The sequence below is a fragment of the Megalops cyprinoides genome, chromosome 14, assembly GCF_013368585.1.
Source record: "Megalops cyprinoides isolate fMegCyp1 chromosome 14, fMegCyp1.pri, whole genome shotgun sequence".
In the NCBI taxonomy this organism is placed as follows: domain Eukaryota; kingdom Metazoa; phylum Chordata; class Actinopteri; order Elopiformes; family Megalopidae; genus Megalops; species Megalops cyprinoides.
The window spans coordinates 23,930,722-23,950,378 of NC_050596.1; the positions used below are offsets into that span (position 1 = coordinate 23,930,722).

General features: G+C 45.1%; 1 protein-coding gene across 1 annotated transcript in view; it reads left to right on the plus strand.

Moving 5' to 3' along the window:
• pdia5 (protein disulfide isomerase family A, member 5) overlaps positions 1-19,657 on the plus strand; it is a 54,971-nt gene that overhangs the window by 10,881 nt on the left and 24,433 nt on the right. Inside the window, exons 4-9 of the mRNA XM_036545766.1 lie at positions 7,543-7,626; positions 7,742-7,787; positions 10,957-11,049; positions 14,354-14,414; positions 15,555-15,622; positions 18,890-18,981. Coding sequence (XP_036401659.1) covers positions 7,543-7,626; positions 7,742-7,787; positions 10,957-11,049; positions 14,354-14,414; positions 15,555-15,622; positions 18,890-18,981 — 444 coding nt within the window. The remainder of the gene's footprint in view (positions 1-7,542; positions 7,627-7,741; positions 7,788-10,956; positions 11,050-14,353; positions 14,415-15,554; positions 15,623-18,889; positions 18,982-19,657) is intronic.

The following is a 19,657-nucleotide window of genomic DNA, read 5'->3' on the forward strand; positions in this document are numbered from 1 at the left end:
CACCTTAAAACCCACCTGTTCATTCTGTATCTTGGCTCCCTGATTCCAAATTCTCTTCTAACCTTGAACATATGCCACGGTTCTCATGGTTTTGTCTGTTTTTACTATAACTGTGTTCTGTGTGGTCCGCTATAGATGGTTGGTTCTTTTGGCTAATGCATTACCTTCAGGCAAAGCCAGAAAAAAGATGGCTGCTCTGAAACACCTTCACAAACAGCTGGGGAAGTGAAAAATGGCTCCTGCTTGTCTGGGTCCATTCAGTTAGGAGTTGAGCTAAGATAAATTCTTCAGTCCATTGATGCATTGACTTCATATTCTGTCTAACAGTAGTTCTAACAGACCTAGGTTTGTGCAAAGCTGGACGTCAAGCTCCATGGCCGAAAGAGCTGGTTAATCAATTTTGTCACGCTGGTATACACCCCTGCATCTTTGGTAATTTTAAACACTACATTTGATAAGGAAAGAATGCAGTTTTTAATGCCTCTGTCTGACAGTCTTCAATTATCGTTTAATAATTAGTTAACACCTTGATGCAATTGAACCAGAGCTTTTCATTTTGAAGCACTCAGGGCACCATATATCAACATGAATCATATGAGCAAGGGCATGAAAGCTGTGTGCCTGTGTGCCAAAGCAACAGCAGTGTTGCCTGTTGTGGAAGCTTCCCTTTGGTTTTACTACAGCACGCTTATCGACTTAGCAAAAGAATGCTCTGCACGTGAAAGATAATGCAAACTGGTCACGCTGCCCTTGTATGAAAAAGCTGGCAATGTCTTATCAGTCACGCTTCTTTCACTTTCTTTGTCTAATCTGCCAAAACTGGAATTCAGAGTTAACTTGCTGGCTCATGAGCCTTGATGTTGATGACCCATTCATGTTTTTTCCCCTGTGGGGTAATTGGTGGAAAGCTATCAGTTTCCTGTACCTATTATATTCCAAGTGTTGTATTACTTATAGTGGTGGCTAAGATGGGCAGACACTTTGAGTATTATTGTGTAAGGTCAGTGAGCATGTAGGATTTGTGTGCATGTGCGTATGTGTGTGTGTGTGTGTGTGTGTGTGTGTGTGTGTGTGCGCGTGCATGCATGCATACGTGTGTGTGTGTGTGTGTGTGTGTGTGTGTGTGTGTGTGTGTGTGTGTAAGTAAGAGAGAGAGAGATGTAGGTAGCCCTACACCTCACGCTAACTACATCAGGTCATCTTAGCATCTGGCTATAAACTGTCAGCTGGTGGACAATTGACATTCTTCTGTATAATCTGATAGCCAACTTGATTTAATACTTAATGATCATAATAAATAGTAATTGCAGGAAGTGTCTTCATGACGTCTTATGATATCTTATGCTGACATTACCGCCACCAGTCATCTAGCCAGTTAAATGCTCCTTTGATTATTAATCAATTTATCTGGCTAATTAATGGCCTACCTTTCTACTGATGGCTAGGCAGCTAGCTAAGTAGCTCACCAGATTCACTGATCGTGGGTAAGAGCTTTTGCTAGCTACCTTAGTTTTAATCTTAACTACACTTCTAAAATTTACTTGCAGAGTGCAATAGCTGAGCTATCTAAAACAGGTAACAAGTACCTTACTTGTTTCCCACTCCAGACATAGTTGTTGTTTCTAGTTTGCTAGCTAAGTGGTCCACCTTACAGCAGGATGAAATGCTGTAAAAAGTCATCCTCTTGTGGATTTAACCTTCTGTCTAATTGCTGTGTTCCTTATATTGAATTGTCCTGACTTTCACAGCTCACTGGCCAATTATGTCTCTGTTAGAGGTGCACCCTGTCTGAGTGCATTGTCCAGCTTGTGAATGCATTGTTCACATGCTCACACCTTTGTTTTCAGTTCAATATGGCTGCCAGTTTGAATGAGACAAAAAGGGTTTCTTTCAGATTTCCAATCTAGCTGAAACAATAGTTCATGGATTTGAATGATTTTTTTATACAAAGTTGTCTTGACTGTTAACAGAACCATACCAAAGAGGTCATTTAAACAACTGATATATATTTCAGTGACAATTTTCTTGGTACTTGTGCATTTAGGGCTCTTCTCCAGCAAGTATCAATGCCTGTGCATGATGCCTGTCAAATCCTAAAACCTCCAATCCTCACTATCATATCAATTGGACATTATGTATATGTTTGTTTGCAGCATTTCATACCCCTAGGTCCTGTCCCATATTGCAGAGTAGATTTCCAGTCTGGCCGGGCATCAATATTCATGTTGCATCTTGTTTAAGGTTGCAGGGATGGTCTGAAAATCCCAGCTCTCGCTGGCAGTGTGTCTGGATGCCACATATGAGTCACTGAAACAGGGCCATCACAGTGCAGCTCCCCACACATATCTCCCAGATGCCCTTGCAGCACAGTTGTCAGATCGGTTAAGATGAATCTGTTTCAAAGGAGTTCGCTGGAATTTTTAATGCCGCTGGAGAACAGTCGCTGCAAGCCCTGAAGTTCCAGACACTTTTTCTTCCTGGTTACTTTGTTTTTGTCGCTTGGTCTTTTTATGTTCCTATACCTGTCAGCCTGAACCCACCTCAACCTTCTTTTTGCCCTGTGAAGAAGGAGAAAAGAAAAGAAACTGCAAAGCGCTCAGGCCTTTGCAGACCTTCGCTCAAAACGCCACGCAAAAGAAAATTTCCTCCTCAGCTCAACCCGGCGATGGAATAAGGCGAGAAAACATGTTTTTTAATGCACGCTCGTCACAGCAGGGCTAATGTATGCAGATAGGGGAAAGAAAATGCATAAACACTAAGCCAGCGAGTCAGCAATTTCCAGCAAAAGGCTACGCGAGACAGTTATTTTAGCTAACGCTCCGCTGGCCGTCCTGAAAAATGTGCGTGATTTGCTGATGTTATGGTATCCGCCTCCGTAAGGGAACCGCGGCTCGCCAGGACCTGACTGTTTTATTATTGCAGTTAGCGCAGGTGCCGAGCTCGCTCTTTGGGCCTAAGCAGACCCCTCGCTTTCATCCACCGCGGGTGCAGGAGTCCGGTCCTAGGACGTGCGCCAAAACAAAGCTCTGCGAAAAAAAAAAGCTCAAGAAAAGCTATCCCACGGGTATCGGTGAGAGAAGCGCTTCCCTTGCAAATCAAAGTCAGTGTATTGAGCAAGCCTGTCACTTTTTCCAGAGGCGGGGTGGGCAGAGGAACAGCGGAGTGCAATCGGCCTGGGACGTCATTAAAGGGTTTGGGGCATAGACTTGGAAAACTACAATTTTGTGTGAATGGAAACAAGTATGTTCTCACATTTAGCTTCAAAGTGCAGTCATTGATGAAGATGCTTTTAAGAGAACTGTGGGGGATGAAGTAGAGAGTTGTATCACTTCCCCCATCAGACTGGAAAGGAAAGTATGAAAAATAAAAAGCCCAAACAATACTTGTTTCCACTCAGGTTTTGTTTCCGTCATGTACCACTACTGAACAGTTGACAGGGCTTTGATCAGTATGAATCTTCAACCACAAGAGGGACCAGGCCTGGACACACGTTAAATTATTAGAGAAGATTAGGGCCTGACAGGTCCCCACCCTCTTGAGTATGTAAAAAAAAAATGAATTCATGGGTCTTCACTGGACCCTGGATACTTCCACGTGGATACTTCCTCCGTTACATTAGGATTGAATTGGCCCACAGCACCAGAGGGCAACTGTGGTTAATCCAGCTGTTAACCTCTCAGTGGTTGACTTGGTTTTGGATAAGAGGGCATGAGGGGGGGACTCAGCTCAGCACTATTCCACATCATATCAATGCAGAGGGCACGATGTGTGGACATCCAGTCATGCAGTGCACTGCGAATCTTGTCATGTGCATTGCATGGCAGTCTTGGTTGCTTAATCAAGACCACCAAATGCAATCTGGGGTGGCAGTGTAGCATAGTGGTTAAGGAGCAGGACTTGTAACCAAAAGGTTGCCAGTTCAGTTCCTCACTGGGGAACTACTGCTGTACCCTTGGGCAAGGTACTTAACCCACAATTGGCTCAGTAAACAACCAGCTGTATAAATGGATAATATTGTGAAAAAAACTGTAACTGATGTAAGTTACTCTGGATAAAAGTGTCTGCTAAATTCCAATAACATTATTGCAACATTCACAAGAGGCCACACCTTTTTCAAATACGCTAGAAAAAGTTCATTTGCCACTGCCCAGACTTCATCGCAACCTGGATGTTAACTGATTCAGATACAGTAGATTCTGCCAGTGGTTTAGGACCATTTTTAAAGGACCAAGCTATGGAAACTCAGTGGAACAATTTGAAATGAAATGGACCACTCGTTCCCGAGACATACCCATGCACAGACAGAAAGGCAGACAGACATATCAATCCGAAACCTATGGGGCTAAACCCCCCAGGACAGCACCTTATCTTTGGCTGAAAGATAATAAGGCGAAAGATAGTTCGGACTCTCAACCTTTTCTCTTGACAGATGTATGCGTTTGGTTCATCTGGCAGGTGTCTCACACCATTGACTTTAAGTACTGCGTCTGTCTGACTCCCACGCCTCTGGTCACGTCCTCGTCTCAGTTCTGCCTGCACCCGTGGGGCTGTTATGCCTTTTTTCCCTCTGTGCTCCCTGAGGTGTGGAGACTTAATTGAGTTCTCACCTCTCTGTCTTGTCTCACCTTGCAGCTCGGTGTGTTATCTTCTGCAAGGCTCCATCAGCCCCCGTAAGGTCTGTCGATCATCGGCGGATCGAACCAGCTGGTTTGTGCTCTCAGCAGCGGCGCTTTGATTTGCTCACATGGATGAGTCATTGATGGGGCTGCGATGTCTCCCCACCCACTGTAGGGTTGAGGAGGAAGCATCTTCACAGGCTCTTCATTGTTGTAATAGGTTGTACATACGGTACTTTGTGTTGAAAATTGTGTTTTCATTCAGTATGTTCCACCACCAGAACTCCCCAACACTGGAACTTTGTAACTCTTCAGCAGCTGAAACAGTGACAAGAAGTCCCGTGTCAAAGTAAGAAGGAAGGCTGAGCAGTGCAGTCTCCCAAGTGATTAAAGCAAAATTCTTTGATTGGTTGACACGGGTGAGAGACTGATTTGACACCATGACCCCGCCCACTGCTGGGTTTGAGAAATCTGTCCAACAATTCTGTAAAGTAACACGATAACAGTGCCTGGTTTCTCCCAGTCATCATTTGTGACTATCCTGTGCTGCTGAAATCTGAGGCTGTTGGTTTGTTGGAGAGCTGTTGGGACTGCTCCAGATGAGTGCTCTCCCACAAAATAAAATGCCTTGAAAGATTACACTCATACAAGACAAATGGTAATCCCATTGGATAGTGTGAGTTCATTAATATTTGTTCAAAATGCAATGCATTTTATTAGATGCAAAAAGGAAATTGCAGTAATTCTGGGTCTGTGTGCTCCTCAGTTTGGAGTGCACAGACCTAGTTTGAGATTCCCTTTGGCTGTTTGCCAACTTTACACAAGTTAACCCTTTCACATGTAACTTATTTTTCATGCTATGTAGGGCATGTGTTATGGTACGTGGTTCGTTATGTTTTCATTAGCGCTGTTATCATAGTTTTCAGTTAGCATTTGCTGTATTTTTTAACGTTAAATCGCTGTTTCCTCAAAGCTAAATTGAGCTAGAATTTTACCAATCTAGTGTTCTAATCACACCGGTTTTAGCATACGCGCTAAACGGCAGATCACACCGGTGTGACCGCACGCGCGAAAGGGTTAATGATGTTTCAGATTCAGATGCATCCACGTCCAAGCCCACATCACAGGTGATTGCTGTGGAGAGAATGTGCTGTCCAGGTAGAAGGCCTCAGAGCTCTTTCAGATCTCTCAGTAGCATTTTTAGGTCATATATGTCCACAAACGTCCAGCATGAGATCAGTAATCATGACTCAGCAAAAGACTCATGTAGCACATATAGCTGTGTGCCACGTATCTGCTCTCTTTCTCCTACCTTATATGCCTCTGATACCATTGTCAGTGTGGGGAAAATGATAACACTAATGACATTGTCTGCTCTTATCTGAGGGGACGGAGGGTGTATTTCACTGGTGGGGCATGGGTTGGCGGTGCCATAATTGAATTCCATCTCTTTTGAATTTCCATTAGCTAAGGGCTCAGCTCTTCACCAAATCATTTCTCCCCCCCCCACCAATTTGTCTTTATATTGTAAATTTCCATGCTCATTATCACTTGAGAGACGGGGAGCTGTGGTCGTCGAACGAGAGAGAGAGAGCGTGCAAGTACCGTGTGTGAGTGTGTGCGTGCCTGAATGTTTGCGTGCGTGTGTGAGTGTTTGCGTGCCAGACCGTGGTCTAATCACAGAAGCCCTCCACAGAGGTCAGGTGACAGAACCGATTCCTCTATGCATATTCAGCTCGTCTGGTGTTAGCGCTGCGCTCTCGTCTGGTGTCGTGCTGAGCTCTTGTCTGGGGTTAGCGCTGGGCTCTTGTGGATAACACTTCACTGTGCACATCACTCTCGCCTGGGGCCTACCCAGAAGATGATGAGCACTTGTTTTTGCCCAAAACCTCGCAGCACATGGGCACATTTTGGAAACGCAGTAAAACCACTTGTTTATTTGGTGCAGTATAAGAAGATTGCATTTCTGTGCACTTAGAAGAAGCTGTTCCAAAGCTGCGGGCTGTATCTGCAAATTGCCGTCACTTTATTTGTTCAGTCCAGTATCATGATTTTCTTTTTTTTTTTTTTTTGCTGCTTTAGTATCATTTAAGTTAATCTATATTTAGTTTTTCAAAATAAAGTACAATTTTTAACCAAAGAACAGATTACAAAAGTAATCTGGGAATCGCAGATTGTAATGACCTGGGAACAAGTGCAGGTTTCTGTGCTTTCTTTGTGCCATGTGCATGGTAGTGTGACAAGTCCCAATATTGTCTCATGACCTGTGTTTGAGGAACGTGCTGAACATGGCCGTCCCAGTAAATTGCATGCTTTCTGCTGCTGGATTGCAGAAGAAAAGAGAGACAGCACTTCAGTGCATGTTTAATGGGGATGCTGGATAATTCCTCCACTTGCAGATGAGTTTATATGCTGCCCTGGTTTTCAGCCATGGTCTGTTGCCCGGCATCCCTGGGTTTCAGTGAGAGATTACATCAAAGGGCCAATGTGGGAAAACTAACCTCTCCCAACAAATGTGTATGCACAGATGAAAAAGATAGCAATTACACTGATCTGAATATGTATGGGCCTGTGCAGCTCAGAGATGGAAAAAGGCTAAAGAGTTTATTGAGATTTCTGGGGTACGCTGTGACATTAGCCTTCAGGTAGATGGAGTTGATGTGAGCCCTCTGCCATCACTGTTTCGAGGAGAGAGAGAGAAGACGGCGGGTTGCCAGTTTTTATGGCTCAAAAAGCAGATTCTTCCTGCATTAGCTTATTGCTGCCGTCATCTGTCACGACCCATAACCCTCCCCCTTTTAATTCTGTCAAAATAATTCATTCAATTTCTAAAGATTGTTCCTTACCTCAAGGTTTTGCATCCAGCAATTTGTGTGATGAACGCCTCCCACTTAAGTTCATTTTTTTTTTTTTTTTGCATCCTCAGGGATTCGGAAGGACGGAAATTATGTAAGAAAATGAAGGTGGACCCTGGTTCGAAAAAGGGCGGAGCTGAGATGCTGCATTATAAGTAAGTGGTTATACCAGTTGGTCTTAAATGGCCTGAAGTTGTTTTCTGTGTTTCTTTGCTTTTCTGAATTGTGTAAATAATGGCTGCATTTGTAACTTTTTGTGTCTCCACACAGAGATGGCACCTTCCATATAGAATATGACCGGCCATTGACATTTAAGGTAATTTCTGAAACTAGCCCCCTTTTCCGTTCCACACCCCAAATACAGAAATGTCTAGTGCTAGATGGAGCACTGGACTGAAACAAAAATACTCAAGATCCTGTAAATATAACTATTTTGGTATTATTTCAAAGTCAATAGAAAGCATGAATCAAGTAGAAACAAAATACATCAAACACAAGTGAAACTTGCACATTCATGTATATTTGAGTTAGCTGTTTTCTGTTGTTTAATGTTAAGGCTTCCACCTTTTGTCAGGTGAAGGTGGTGTAAGGAAGCTCAGTGTGTGGGACAGGCTGCCTCTTCATTGCCAATCTGTGGCTGTTTAATGTGGCCATTTTTGGCTGTAGCTGTGTGTCTGACCTCTGTGGTTTTCCACAGCGTGTCTAAGAAGCCAAGATGAACTGTTAATCAGATTGGCTTATCAGAGCTTTCTAATTAAACAGAACCCAGAAGTAAGTGGCTTAAGAAATTGCACGCATTGGGTAGAACTAATTCTATCTCCCTGCACCATTTCCCTTGTGGCAGTGAGTACTTATTGTGTGGACATGCGTATTGTAGTGAATACTTACCATGTGGTCATGCTTATTATAGTGAATAGTCACTGTGTAGACATGCTTATTGTAGTGAATACTTAACCGTGTAGACATGCATATTGTGGTGGATACTTAGTGTGGACATGCACATTGTAATGAATAGGACATGCATGCTATAAAGAATATTGTGTGTTTAATCTTTCTTGGCGTGATGCATCAGATAGAGAGCCATCATTACTTGTTTTTTGTCTTTAAACAATGTACTTCTCTCTACTCAATCACCTTGTATATTTGTACCAATGAATACGCTTTCAGGACAATTAGCCTTTTCTCGCTGTGTGTTTGACCAGTAGTTTTAGCGTAAGCATCATTTTGGAATACTAATGTTAAACTTTGACAAGATTACGCATTTTTTTATTTTACAAGTGCCCTTAGGCAGTGTGGCTTAGAGTTTACATTTACATTTATTTATTTAGCAGACGCTTTTATCCAAAGCGACTTACAAAAGTGCATACAGCAAGTATAGCGACAGTACGGGGACAGGATGTGTACAGTTCCACAATGAGACAGTTCTCAGCTGAGAGCAGCGTCTGTTTGAGGACACAGTACTATTAGATTTGTACAATTACAGCCTATAGGGCAACTAATACGATACACTTTCAAACGACGGACTTCGACAACTTCAAACGGCGCAGTGAGCGTCAGGGTAAAGGCGGCAACAAGAGAATTTAAAAGCACAATTTAAGTTCAAAATGATAGTGTGGAGAAAAATATTAATAATATTGTAACTAAGCGCAGCAATTGCGCGTTTTCCACAAAGCCCTGAAAACCCTTCCATGATGGGCCACATATCCTGTTTTTACACTGGAAGAACATTCATCGCAAAGAATGATTAAAAGTCTCATGCAAATAGTACTTGTTTTTGTTTCAGGATGTGGTATGACTTACTGTGTACATAATTAATATTTAGTAAGATTTATCAAAATTGCAGTGGGTGCTTAATTTCAGAACTTGCTTACATAGTCACTTTTCTGAGGTGGGCGAGTGCGGATGCTATACGAGCTGCCATCTGTTAGACTGGCGCTCTTCCCTGTTTGATTTAGAATGGACCAAAGGGAGTAGTTTCTCTACCAGTGCGTTTCAGCGCCAAGGTCTGTAGTACTGAAGTTGGGAAGAATGCTCTGTTCAGTACTGCCGGAAGTGAAGCCAGTGCTGGGTAAATGGATGTGGGAGTGAGGGCCTACGCCTGCCCACTGCTGGGTGGAGATTAGCTTCTGCGCCGAGCTTAGTGTTAGCGCTTCTCCATGGTGAAATACGATGACGGGCGACCTTCCGCACAGTAAAGGCGTGCTGATTGAAGATGCTGGACAGGTCGCTCCTGGTCCTGTCTTCACTTGGATCCTCGCCTATCTGTTATCACGTTGGCCCTGGACACCTGACTCCAAATCAGTGTGGCCTCATTTGAGCACACACAAGCAGTGTGGCGGTGTGGGGACTGTGTGTTTCTGTGTGTGTGTGTGTGTGTGAGACAGAGAGAGAGCGAGAGAGAGAGCTCAGTGGGACAGTCCGCCTCCACCTGCCTGTAAAATCACATCCCCATATGTGTCCTGTCCTGTTCATGAGCAAACGCAATGAGGCACAGTTCCCTGTGACTGAAAGCTTTAAGCAGAACACTAATCTATTATGCCTTGTTTTGGATGCTGTGTTTATAATTGATTAGCCTTTCCACTCACATAATTGTTGTTGTCCAAAGTTTGGACAGGGCGTATCGCTTAAGGCAGTGGTTCTGAAACTGTGGTCTGTGGACCTTGGGCAATTAACGGTCTGCTGAAATTAAGAAAAAGAGATTAAAAGAGGAGTCGGGTTATTCTCACAGAAAAAAAAGAGTCTGATAGTCTGTATACAGAGTTAACTTGCTTTGTATGTCGTCTCTTTTAAACAATTTTGTGACCTCACCCACATGGTTTACCACACATCACTGTTCTTCCACTATTTTTCAGAATGATCTCCCTTTGACTTCATTTATGCTACTGTTGTTCATGTTCAACATGTTCTGTCGATTTAGCATCAGTCGAGGGCTCCTGACTTGCTCAGATGGTTAAGGTAATTGCCCTGAGCCCTACCATCAGGGTTGGGTCCCTGTGGCATCGTCAGCTAGCAATGACTGATCTGCTGCTGTGGGCTCCTAGAGTGGCTGAGCTCTGCCTGGGTAGCAGTGGCCATGAAGGCAGGGTCTCTCACTCTCACGAACCCTGCGACTCATGAGCTGCTCATCAGACATGAGGGAGACACGGCGTTCCGTTCAGCGTCTGCTGTCCTGGTGCACTGTGGGACTTGTAGTTTGGAAAACAGCCATCGGCTCCACTTGATGTGCTTCCGTGCTACTGCATGAGTGCACTGGTTGCCGTATCAAGGGCAAGCATAGGGTGGACAGTTGGTGAGTCTAGAGAGAGGGTGTATGCCTAAAGGTGAAAAAGCAAAATATTTTGCAATGTCGTTAGCATAATAAAGAACAGTTCCGAAGTGAGACACTGTGAAGAGAATGGGGGGAGGGGGGGGTCAGGCTTTCTGCAAGTATTGAGGCGCCTCTTGAAACAATGGAATCTCACGGCTTTCTTTTTCTTTTCTCGTAGTCCATGGTTGCATTCTTAAAGGACCCAACAGGGGCACCTTTGTGGGAGGAGAACCCAGAGGCCAAAGATGTCGTGCACATCGAGAGCGAGAAGGTGAGTTCCACGTCTGAAGCCAAAGTTCCTTTCAGTGTTTATGAGCAGGGAAAGGATAAGATCTACACTGCACGCAAGGGCAGCTCAGTGCAAAACACAGCTGAAGAGGCTGAGGTGCAGCTGTGGATTATTTTACTCTTGATTAAAAAGGATTAATGCTTGCACACAGTGCAACAACAGAGCAGTATTCTGAAGGTCTGCATTGAAAGCATATCTGCTCGGTTATCTCCGTGTGCTCATGCACTGTGCCTGTTTAGTCTTACAATCAACTGTTGAATCTGCCTCTGAGCAGTGTTTGCTTATGTCTGAACTGCAAAATCCATTTAGTTTTTTCTTGTTTGACCTGTTGGGTATCATTGCACTTGTGTTCTTTTTCAATGACACGGTGTCAAAGTGCATCTGTGGCAGCTTTCTGAAAGTGATGAGTAATGTCAGCATTTTTGATTTAATGGGTATGATGTATGTCTGTTTAGTCCGTACGTGACACATGCTAAGGCTGTTGATGTGTGTACCAGTTTGTTAGTAACCCTTTGTTCATACATACACATTTCTTTGTTGTTCTTCCCTGGCTAATTGCTGCTGTATGTGTGCTTGACCACAGAATTATTGAAATGAATTGAATTGTGTCACAGAATAATGAAATATGACAGAATGTTTTCAGTGTAGTGGAGCCAGTTTTCTTGTGCAATGTTCGCTGGTTCTCTGTTACTGTTGGCACACAGAATCAGGAGGATGTCTGTCTTAGCACTGTTAATAGCCAGTTATGACCAGCATCATATCCAGTATTATGACATATCCAGTAAGTGCATAATTACAGTCACTGGCGCCTCTCACATATAAATAGCTACTGCAGTATTGCACGGAAGTTGTTTTAAATGATCGATCAGGTATAGAACACAGTTACAGCCATTAACTGTGGTTGGATATTACAGTTGTGTCAGAGCACAGGCACGGACTCATATGCAGACCAGGCATATTCAGGTTCCAAGTGGCTTTATTCAAATCACAGGGCAAGTTCGTGGTGGCAGTACAGGCAGGGTCAAAAAACCAGGAAGGCAGTCCAAGGCAGAAGAAACAGGGAGCGGGGATCGAAACAGGAACAGGCTGGGTCAAAGCTGGGAAGGCAGGCAGATCAGGCAACCAAGCCAGGACGGCAGGCAGGGACAAGGTAGCAAGTCAGGCTGAAGTCGGTACGGGATCAGCAACACGGGTAACAAGGCGGGAACGTAACAGAGGAAACACTGAGATGAACTGGCAACAAGTCAGAGACAAGCAGGGAATATAAAGGGCTGGACTGATGAAGAGATGGGATGCAGGTGGGCAGGCAGGCAGGTGGAGGTGATCAGGAAATCAGGTGGGCAGGGACAGGGCGGAGAGTGGGGCAGGGCCGGAACACATGGGATCTGTAAACAAAAGCACATGGACGACACTGACAGACAGGGAGAAACACAAAAACAACAGCTAGAGGGCCAAAGTATTGAAAAATTGACCCTTTCAGGGTAGATTTATAAATGTTTGGTACTTGAAATCAGGTGCTTTCTCACAGCTTTATAGCCTTATAAAGCCATCTTAGGCGGCGTAGATTTTCACGTTCCATTACCTTGTGCCAGTCGGAGCCCAGCGACTGATTGACACGGGCACTAAAAAACTGCCAGCTTGAGAGCTGATTTAAACCTTCAGAGTGAAGGGGTTGAATCAGTCCAGAGCTCAACAAGTCAACACAACCAACATCCGCAAATGCAACAGAAAAAAAAAAAAATCATTAAAAAGGAAAAAAAAACGGAGCTCCTCAACACAAACAAACTCTGAAAGCAGAACACATACCCACTCAGCAGACGCACGCATCACGTCGGCTCAATCAAAACAAGCTCTCCACACAAAAGAGACGGCTTTGAAATCCTTTTTGAAGAGCCGACGTGATTTTCTCTTTTTTTTCCTGTCTGCTTTGTGGCAGATTACGCCTTTGGGGCGCGTATGCGGTGTCGACGGCGGCCGCTAAATTTCAGATGTTGTAAATAAGAGGCCGCAAGAATGGCGGTAATGAACTTTGATAATAAGCGAAAGAAAAATGAAAACCCGCTGGGGCTGTATTCAGTGCTTTTACTCTGCTGTATGGGGAGTGGAATGTGAGTGCGGAACACTTGTAACCATCGGTGTTCATGTGGAGAATGTCAGGAACACTGCCCCCTGTGGGATCTTCGAGTCATTGTTTCCTAATCGCTTGTTCATTTGTAGCATGGAATCCCACAACTATGAGGGAAAGCTGGGTACTGGAGAATGTTTTCTTTCTCTTTTTTTTTAAGTGATGTTTATAGTTTAATGGTTGGATAATAAAATTAATAGGGTTGTTCACCTAAGGTTGTCTGTCCCTTTTGAGCAGACTGTTTTATGAGAAAATAGATTTCCTTTGAGGCTTTGAATGAAGTCCACGAAAAACCCGGGAAAATGCCGGTAATGGTCCGGAATATAAAATGATGAGCTGCAGGGTGAAGGGGGACGGACTCTGCGATCGTGGGTAAATAAATCAATTCAGATTCTTTTGCCCCGCGCCGGCCCTTAATCTTCCATCAGCTGTGAATTTACAAAGGGAGCGAAGAGAGGAAGCCAGATACTGCATTAGCTCTGTCTGCACTGGGGAGAGAGGGTGCCGCGGTGAGGGAGAGGGAGAGGAGGGGGGCAGTGCGCTCTCTGATGGGCCCTGTTTGTGTGTGTGTGTGTGTGTGTGTGAGTGTGTGTGAGTGTGTGTGTGTGTGTGTGTGTGTGTGTGTGTGTGAGTGTGTGTGTGAGTGTGTGTGAGTGTGTGTGTGTGTGAGTGTGTGTGAGTGTGTGTGTGTGTGTGTGTGTGTGAGTGTGTGTGTGAGTGTGTGTGTGAGTGTGTGTGTGTGTGTGTGAGTGTGTGTGAGTGTGTGTGTGAGTGTGTGTGTGTGTGTGTGTGTGAGTGTGTGTGTGAGTGTGTGTGTGTGTGTGTGTGTGAGTGTGTGTGTGTGTGTGTGTGTGTGTGTGTGTGTGTGTGAGTGAGTGAATGAGAGATAGAGAGAAAGAAGGTGAGCACGTGAGAGATTGTATTTTCATTGTGGTGGGGTCAGAGTGGGGGGGATTAGAGAGAGGGAGATGGAGGGATCGAGAGGGACAGAGAAAGTTAAAGGTTGAAGGGAAGGAGAGAGGTGGGACTCCGACACACATATGCTTTCCTCCCCATTGGACTCTGGACTTGGCAGTGAGGTGTTTACCCAGCGCAGCTGTGCTCCCGTGACCCCTGGCAAGGTCGCTTTCTCTCACCTGTCCTTCTCTCCGGTCCTCTCAGGACTTCCGGAAGCTTCTGAAGAAGGAGGAGCGTCCTGTCCTCATGATGTTCTACGCCCCATGTAAGTCCCCCTCACCCCACTGCTCACCCTTCTCCACACCATGCTGGCTTCCAGCACAGCAATGCTCCAAAACAGTTCTTCCCTGTTTAAAAACAGGTCAAGAACTCGACCTACAGAACAGGTTAACTAGAAGTAACAAATCAAAGTTAGTTTTTATGATCTGTAGACATAGCTGGCAAACTGAACCCAGTACATTTCTGCTAGCGCTTTCTTGGATTATTTGCACTAGGTGAATAATACATTCCTGTTCCCCAGTTGGCATTTGCTCTTCTGTGGTGCATTGTGGGTCTTGTAGTGTGAAAAATAGATGTTGGCTGCACAGGAGTGTACTGAAGGATTGCAGATGTCATGCGCTTGTCAGCACTCCCACCCAGTTGCGGATGATGCAAACAGTGAGACGAGTGTAACGTACCATTAATGCTTCCAAAGTTTTTTGGTGAAAAAGAGGGGAATTTTTTTTAAAAAAACACCACACCTCTGTAGCACAATTTGGCTGAGGGTTAGTTAGTCAGAGGAGCTCAGCACTGATTGCCATCTTCTTACAGCCAGCTCATGAAGGGAGGGGGGAAGATGCATTCATGAATAGAAAATTCACGTTGGTACTCACAGCGAGGGGAACTTTGCCTTCTCCTTCTGCCTGCTCGGAAGTTGGAAAGATTAATATTCCCTTTGTTGACAATAAAGACAGCAGTTGTTGCGGTGCCCTAGGAAGGCTGCGTCTGGGCTTTTGGCTGCATTACCCCACCCCCACCCCCCCTCCGCCCCGTGTGGCAAGGGGGCAGGTGCAGAGTCTTCTGCCCATGGCATTCATAACCAAGCCAGCCCACGGCCGGCTCAGCTCTCACCCAAGCAGAGGTCTGATTAAATATTAGCCGGTAATTTCCCAAATTGCCATTTGTTTGGAAGAGGTCCAGGTTAATTTAAGGTGGTGGGGGGAGGGCTTTTTTTTTGTAGGAAGGAATCCGCAGTATGCTCAGCCTTTCGAGATTGTTGTGGAAGCAAGTGGAACAAACTGATGAGCAGCTTACTAGTATCTGTAGATTGGGCTTTGTGCTGAACACCTCTTTCAGATAATTGGTTTCTCCCCCCTCTCTCAGTCTCACTCTCAATCTCACTCTCTCTCTCTCTGTCCCTCTCCAGGGTGTGGTGTTTGCAAGAGAATGCAGCCTATTTTCCAGCAAGCGGCCACAGAGATGAAGGGTAAATACGTAAGTGAGATCCCTGCTGTGGTGGCTCCTTCACTATCTGTTTGGGGTGGGGAAGGTGGGGGAGAGGGGGGTTGCGGGTTTATAGCCTGTTTCAGAGCCTTGCATCGGGCCTCCTGCTTTCTTTTTGCTTTGTGGGGAGAATGAATGAGTGACTGAATGAATCCGTGAACACATTCACCCTTGCGTGAGCCAAATGTGAAAGTTTTGCAGTCAGGTGACATCACATAAATCACAAAATATCATTGGGTGCAGTCCAAAAGTGACTCACAAGTCCACGCTCAAGGTGCACCATCAATTTTCATGTCCTTCTGGTTTCATCTGACACATAAGATGAAAAGCATTTTTATTTGTGGCTAAAATGAGGCCGTTTAAAGTGTTATTTCAGTTGCAAGGCTGGGATTTGGGCTGTCATTTCTTTTAACTTTTTGTATACAAAATGTCCCTTGGCATCTGCAGTCTCTTGATAATTTTCTGGACCCAAAGTGTAAAGAAATGTTTTGTTTGAACTGCCTTTACACAAGCACAAACACGTACACACATGCCCACATGCACAAATGTGCACACATATTCACAACTCATTCACAGTGAGAAAGCTACACATTTCTCTTGGTTTTACTGTTTGTCCTTTAAAACAGGCCTGAAATCGAACTACAGAAAGTGGTTTTTGGTAAAATAAAAGGCTGTATATCTGAGTTAAGAGAAATCCAATAACTGGCACAGAGTAAGAACCCAGTGAAGATCCAAGAAAACAAGGACCATCCTGACAAATGCTGTACTTTACCAGCACCAGAAATTATGTCAAAAAAAATCATTCAATCAAAATTGTCTCCTACCAAAAAAAAAAAAAAAAAAAAAAAAAAAAGAAAAACTGCCGCTTCTGTTCATTCTCCCATAAAGCAGGAAATGTGCAAGGAAGAGCTTTTCTGTGTGAGCACATATTAAGTGGATTTAGGCCTGTTCTGACGAGGCTCAAGACGACACTGGCAGCCGGTCTGAGCACCACGCACACAAGGAGCAAACAATCCCCGCCTTTAGAGATTTACATAATGAGTGCGGTGAGCACATGTGGCCCTGGCCTGAAGAGATTTCCTTCATTTTTTGGGGGGTTTAGGCGGGGGGTTGGGGGGGTTCCCCGCGCTGGTTTCTGTTATCGTCTGCAGGTGCGAGTGCTCGATAGGACAGCAGAAGCGTTAGAGATGTGAGGGATTTGCGCGGGTAAGCTGCAGGTCTCCGCAGGTTCCCCGGCACATTAGCGCAGCGCGGCTAGGAGTTTAGCGAGGAGCGGGAGGCCTTTGTGACCTCTGTTTGTGTTTGCTGAGCTCCTCCGCGCGGCCGGCCCTGGCTTTCCCAGGAGAGTTTCTCTTATAGACTTCTCTGAAATACCTCCAGCAAGAGCATCTGAGAGAAGTTGGTGAATATGAGTGAGGGAGGGGCCGGGAGAGGAAGTGAGCGCAGCACTGACAGAGCCGGCTCTCTCAGCTACATCTGACCACACATGCAGAGACCCACCTGAGGCTGCCCACTGAAAGCACAGCACCCCGGCGTTGGCGCGCACAGCCGACAGGATTACAGGATTAGGATGGGGCCAGGGTAATTGGGTGCGAACCCTCTCTGCCTCCTAGGGTGGCTTTCTCTGGAGGCAGACGCAGCCCCCCTCCTCTCCTGAAAAAGCAGTTCATGGTCTTTGTTCCCTTTCGGAAGTTTTTGTAGGGGATGGTGAGTGGGAAGAGGAATTGAGGGATGTGCGCAGTCTCTGCCCCAGTGGTTGAAGTCTGCCTCTGTCTCCGTGGTTGTGTTCCAAACGGAAAGGACACATCCTTCTTAGGCAGCATTAGGCATTTGCCGTTTATTTCACATACCAAGCAGAAGGTCGGATTGAAAGTGTCTTTTTGAATTTTCTTAACTGAAGGGATTCTGAAGGATACAACCAACATACATATCTTGAGACAGGCCGGAAGGTTCTACTTCTTCTCCTTCAAGGATTATGATAGAATGTGAAATATTTATCAGATATTTTTTATAAGGTTGGTAGAATTTAGTCTTTTATCTACATTTACCTACGTTATGTAGATTTATGTTCATTTGTGCATTTAAGATACCTAAATAGCTAATGTAAATTGCTAACTAGTTAACGTTTAACCCCCAAGCATCTAGCCAGCTAACTAACTGTTTTAAATTTGCCAGTATCTGTTCCGTGCTGAGTGATCACACACTCTCACCAACCATTTACACCTGACCCTTTATTTGCATCCTAGATTCACCTCCTTTACAGAGAGCAACCTAGTTAGTGCTGAATAGCAAGCATGTATGAGGCAGGAAGCACTGTTTGTTTTGGGACATCTTCCTCTTCCTCTTCCACTCCTCCCTTGTTCCCATGTAAAGGAAGTATTCATTTATATTATAGCAGGAATAGGTTACTCCAGTAGTTGATCTGGTCTGAGTATTACTGGTTTTATGGTTGCCTTTAAGTACATAACTGGCTTAGAGCTATAGATGGCTGGTGTTTTTATGTCTGATATCAGTGAATTTGCTCCTCTTCAGAAACTTCACAGCGGGGTCAGTGCAGTTTTAAAGGACTGCCAGTGCCAATCTGTGTAACATAGCACTTAAGTGTCAGTTAAGATCAGTTATATTCAAGGTATTGTAGGGCTCAGGTGCATGGATATTTAAAGAAGCACTCTTAAGAAAAGAATTCACGTCATTTCAAATAATTTAATTTTTGCTCTGACTGGAACCCCCTGGAACACTGGAACAGCCATAAATGTGTATTCATCACTGACTGACTGACTGACTGACTGAGCTGCTCCAGCAGTAGCAGTGTTTTAGGGGAGAACAGTCCCACAAAGCCACTGTGAACAGTCCCTGTTCGATTCTTGCTTTGCACAGTATCCATACAGTAAGTCCATGTCTCCTGCAATTCGTATGTAAAATTTAGCCACATCTAGCCTCTCATGAAATTCATATGTTTTCAGCGCTGGTAGTGGTCTCTGCATGCCGTAATGGAATACTCGTTTGAGCCAGGTGACGAGAATGTTCCAGTAGGCCACAGTGCTACTCCACCTCCACTTACTGCTCCCACTGGCAGGGCCAGCAACACCTGGCTGAGCCATTGATATTCATCCTCTCCACACCAGAGGACAATATACAGCAGATCCTTGGCATTGACAGCCCTTCCTGCCTGTCATGTCATTCATTTTCATTTTGTGCGTGCGTGCGGTTCTCTGATTATAATTCACTCCATTTGTGTTTGCCTTTTCCTCGTCCCAGGTTCTGGCAGGGATGAACGTGCACCCGGCTGAATTTGACGGACTCAAGCAGGAGTACAATGTCAAGGGCTACCCGACCTTCTGCTACTTCGAGTGAGTCTCGCCTCAGCCCCCCCACCCCCCACCCCCCACATATTAATAATTCATATGAGCGAAGAGGGTGGGGGGGGTGCTCTTTCTGAAGAAATGGGGTCTGCCCAGCTGGGTTTTTCCACTCCCCATTTCCCTTCAGCACTGTGCAAAAAAAAAAACATAATAAATAAATAGAAAAGCATTTATATTTATTTTTCATAAATAACATGTTTTTGGACGAGCTTGAGGTCATAAAGAATTCAGTTTGAAGGGCGCTCACAATGGAGCCCTGTCAGTGTTCCGTGCTCGTTTCTTATTGATCCATCCACAGTCGTAGCTGCGGACTCGTGCAAGAGATCTGCTCCACTTGCCTAAGTCTCACCGGGCTGAAAGTAAAGGGGCCGTACAGGACTGCCCTGCTGTGGTGCAGAGGCTGACGATACCGCGGAAATGGCTGCCGCTCTGTTTCGCTTCACCTCCCGCACGTCCAGAACGTTCTGCGGGCACGCCGCCGTGTCCCCCGATGCGTTCTTTCCGTCTCTCCTCCCTCACTCAGGCAAACGTTCTTTTATTTCACTCAGGTTTTTAATTACGAGAGCGCTAATTAAACAGGGTCCATCTGCAGGAGCAAGGGAATCGGGTTTCAGAGAGACATTAGCAGTCACCTTGTGCGGATTCGGGAAGCCCTGGCAGGTTA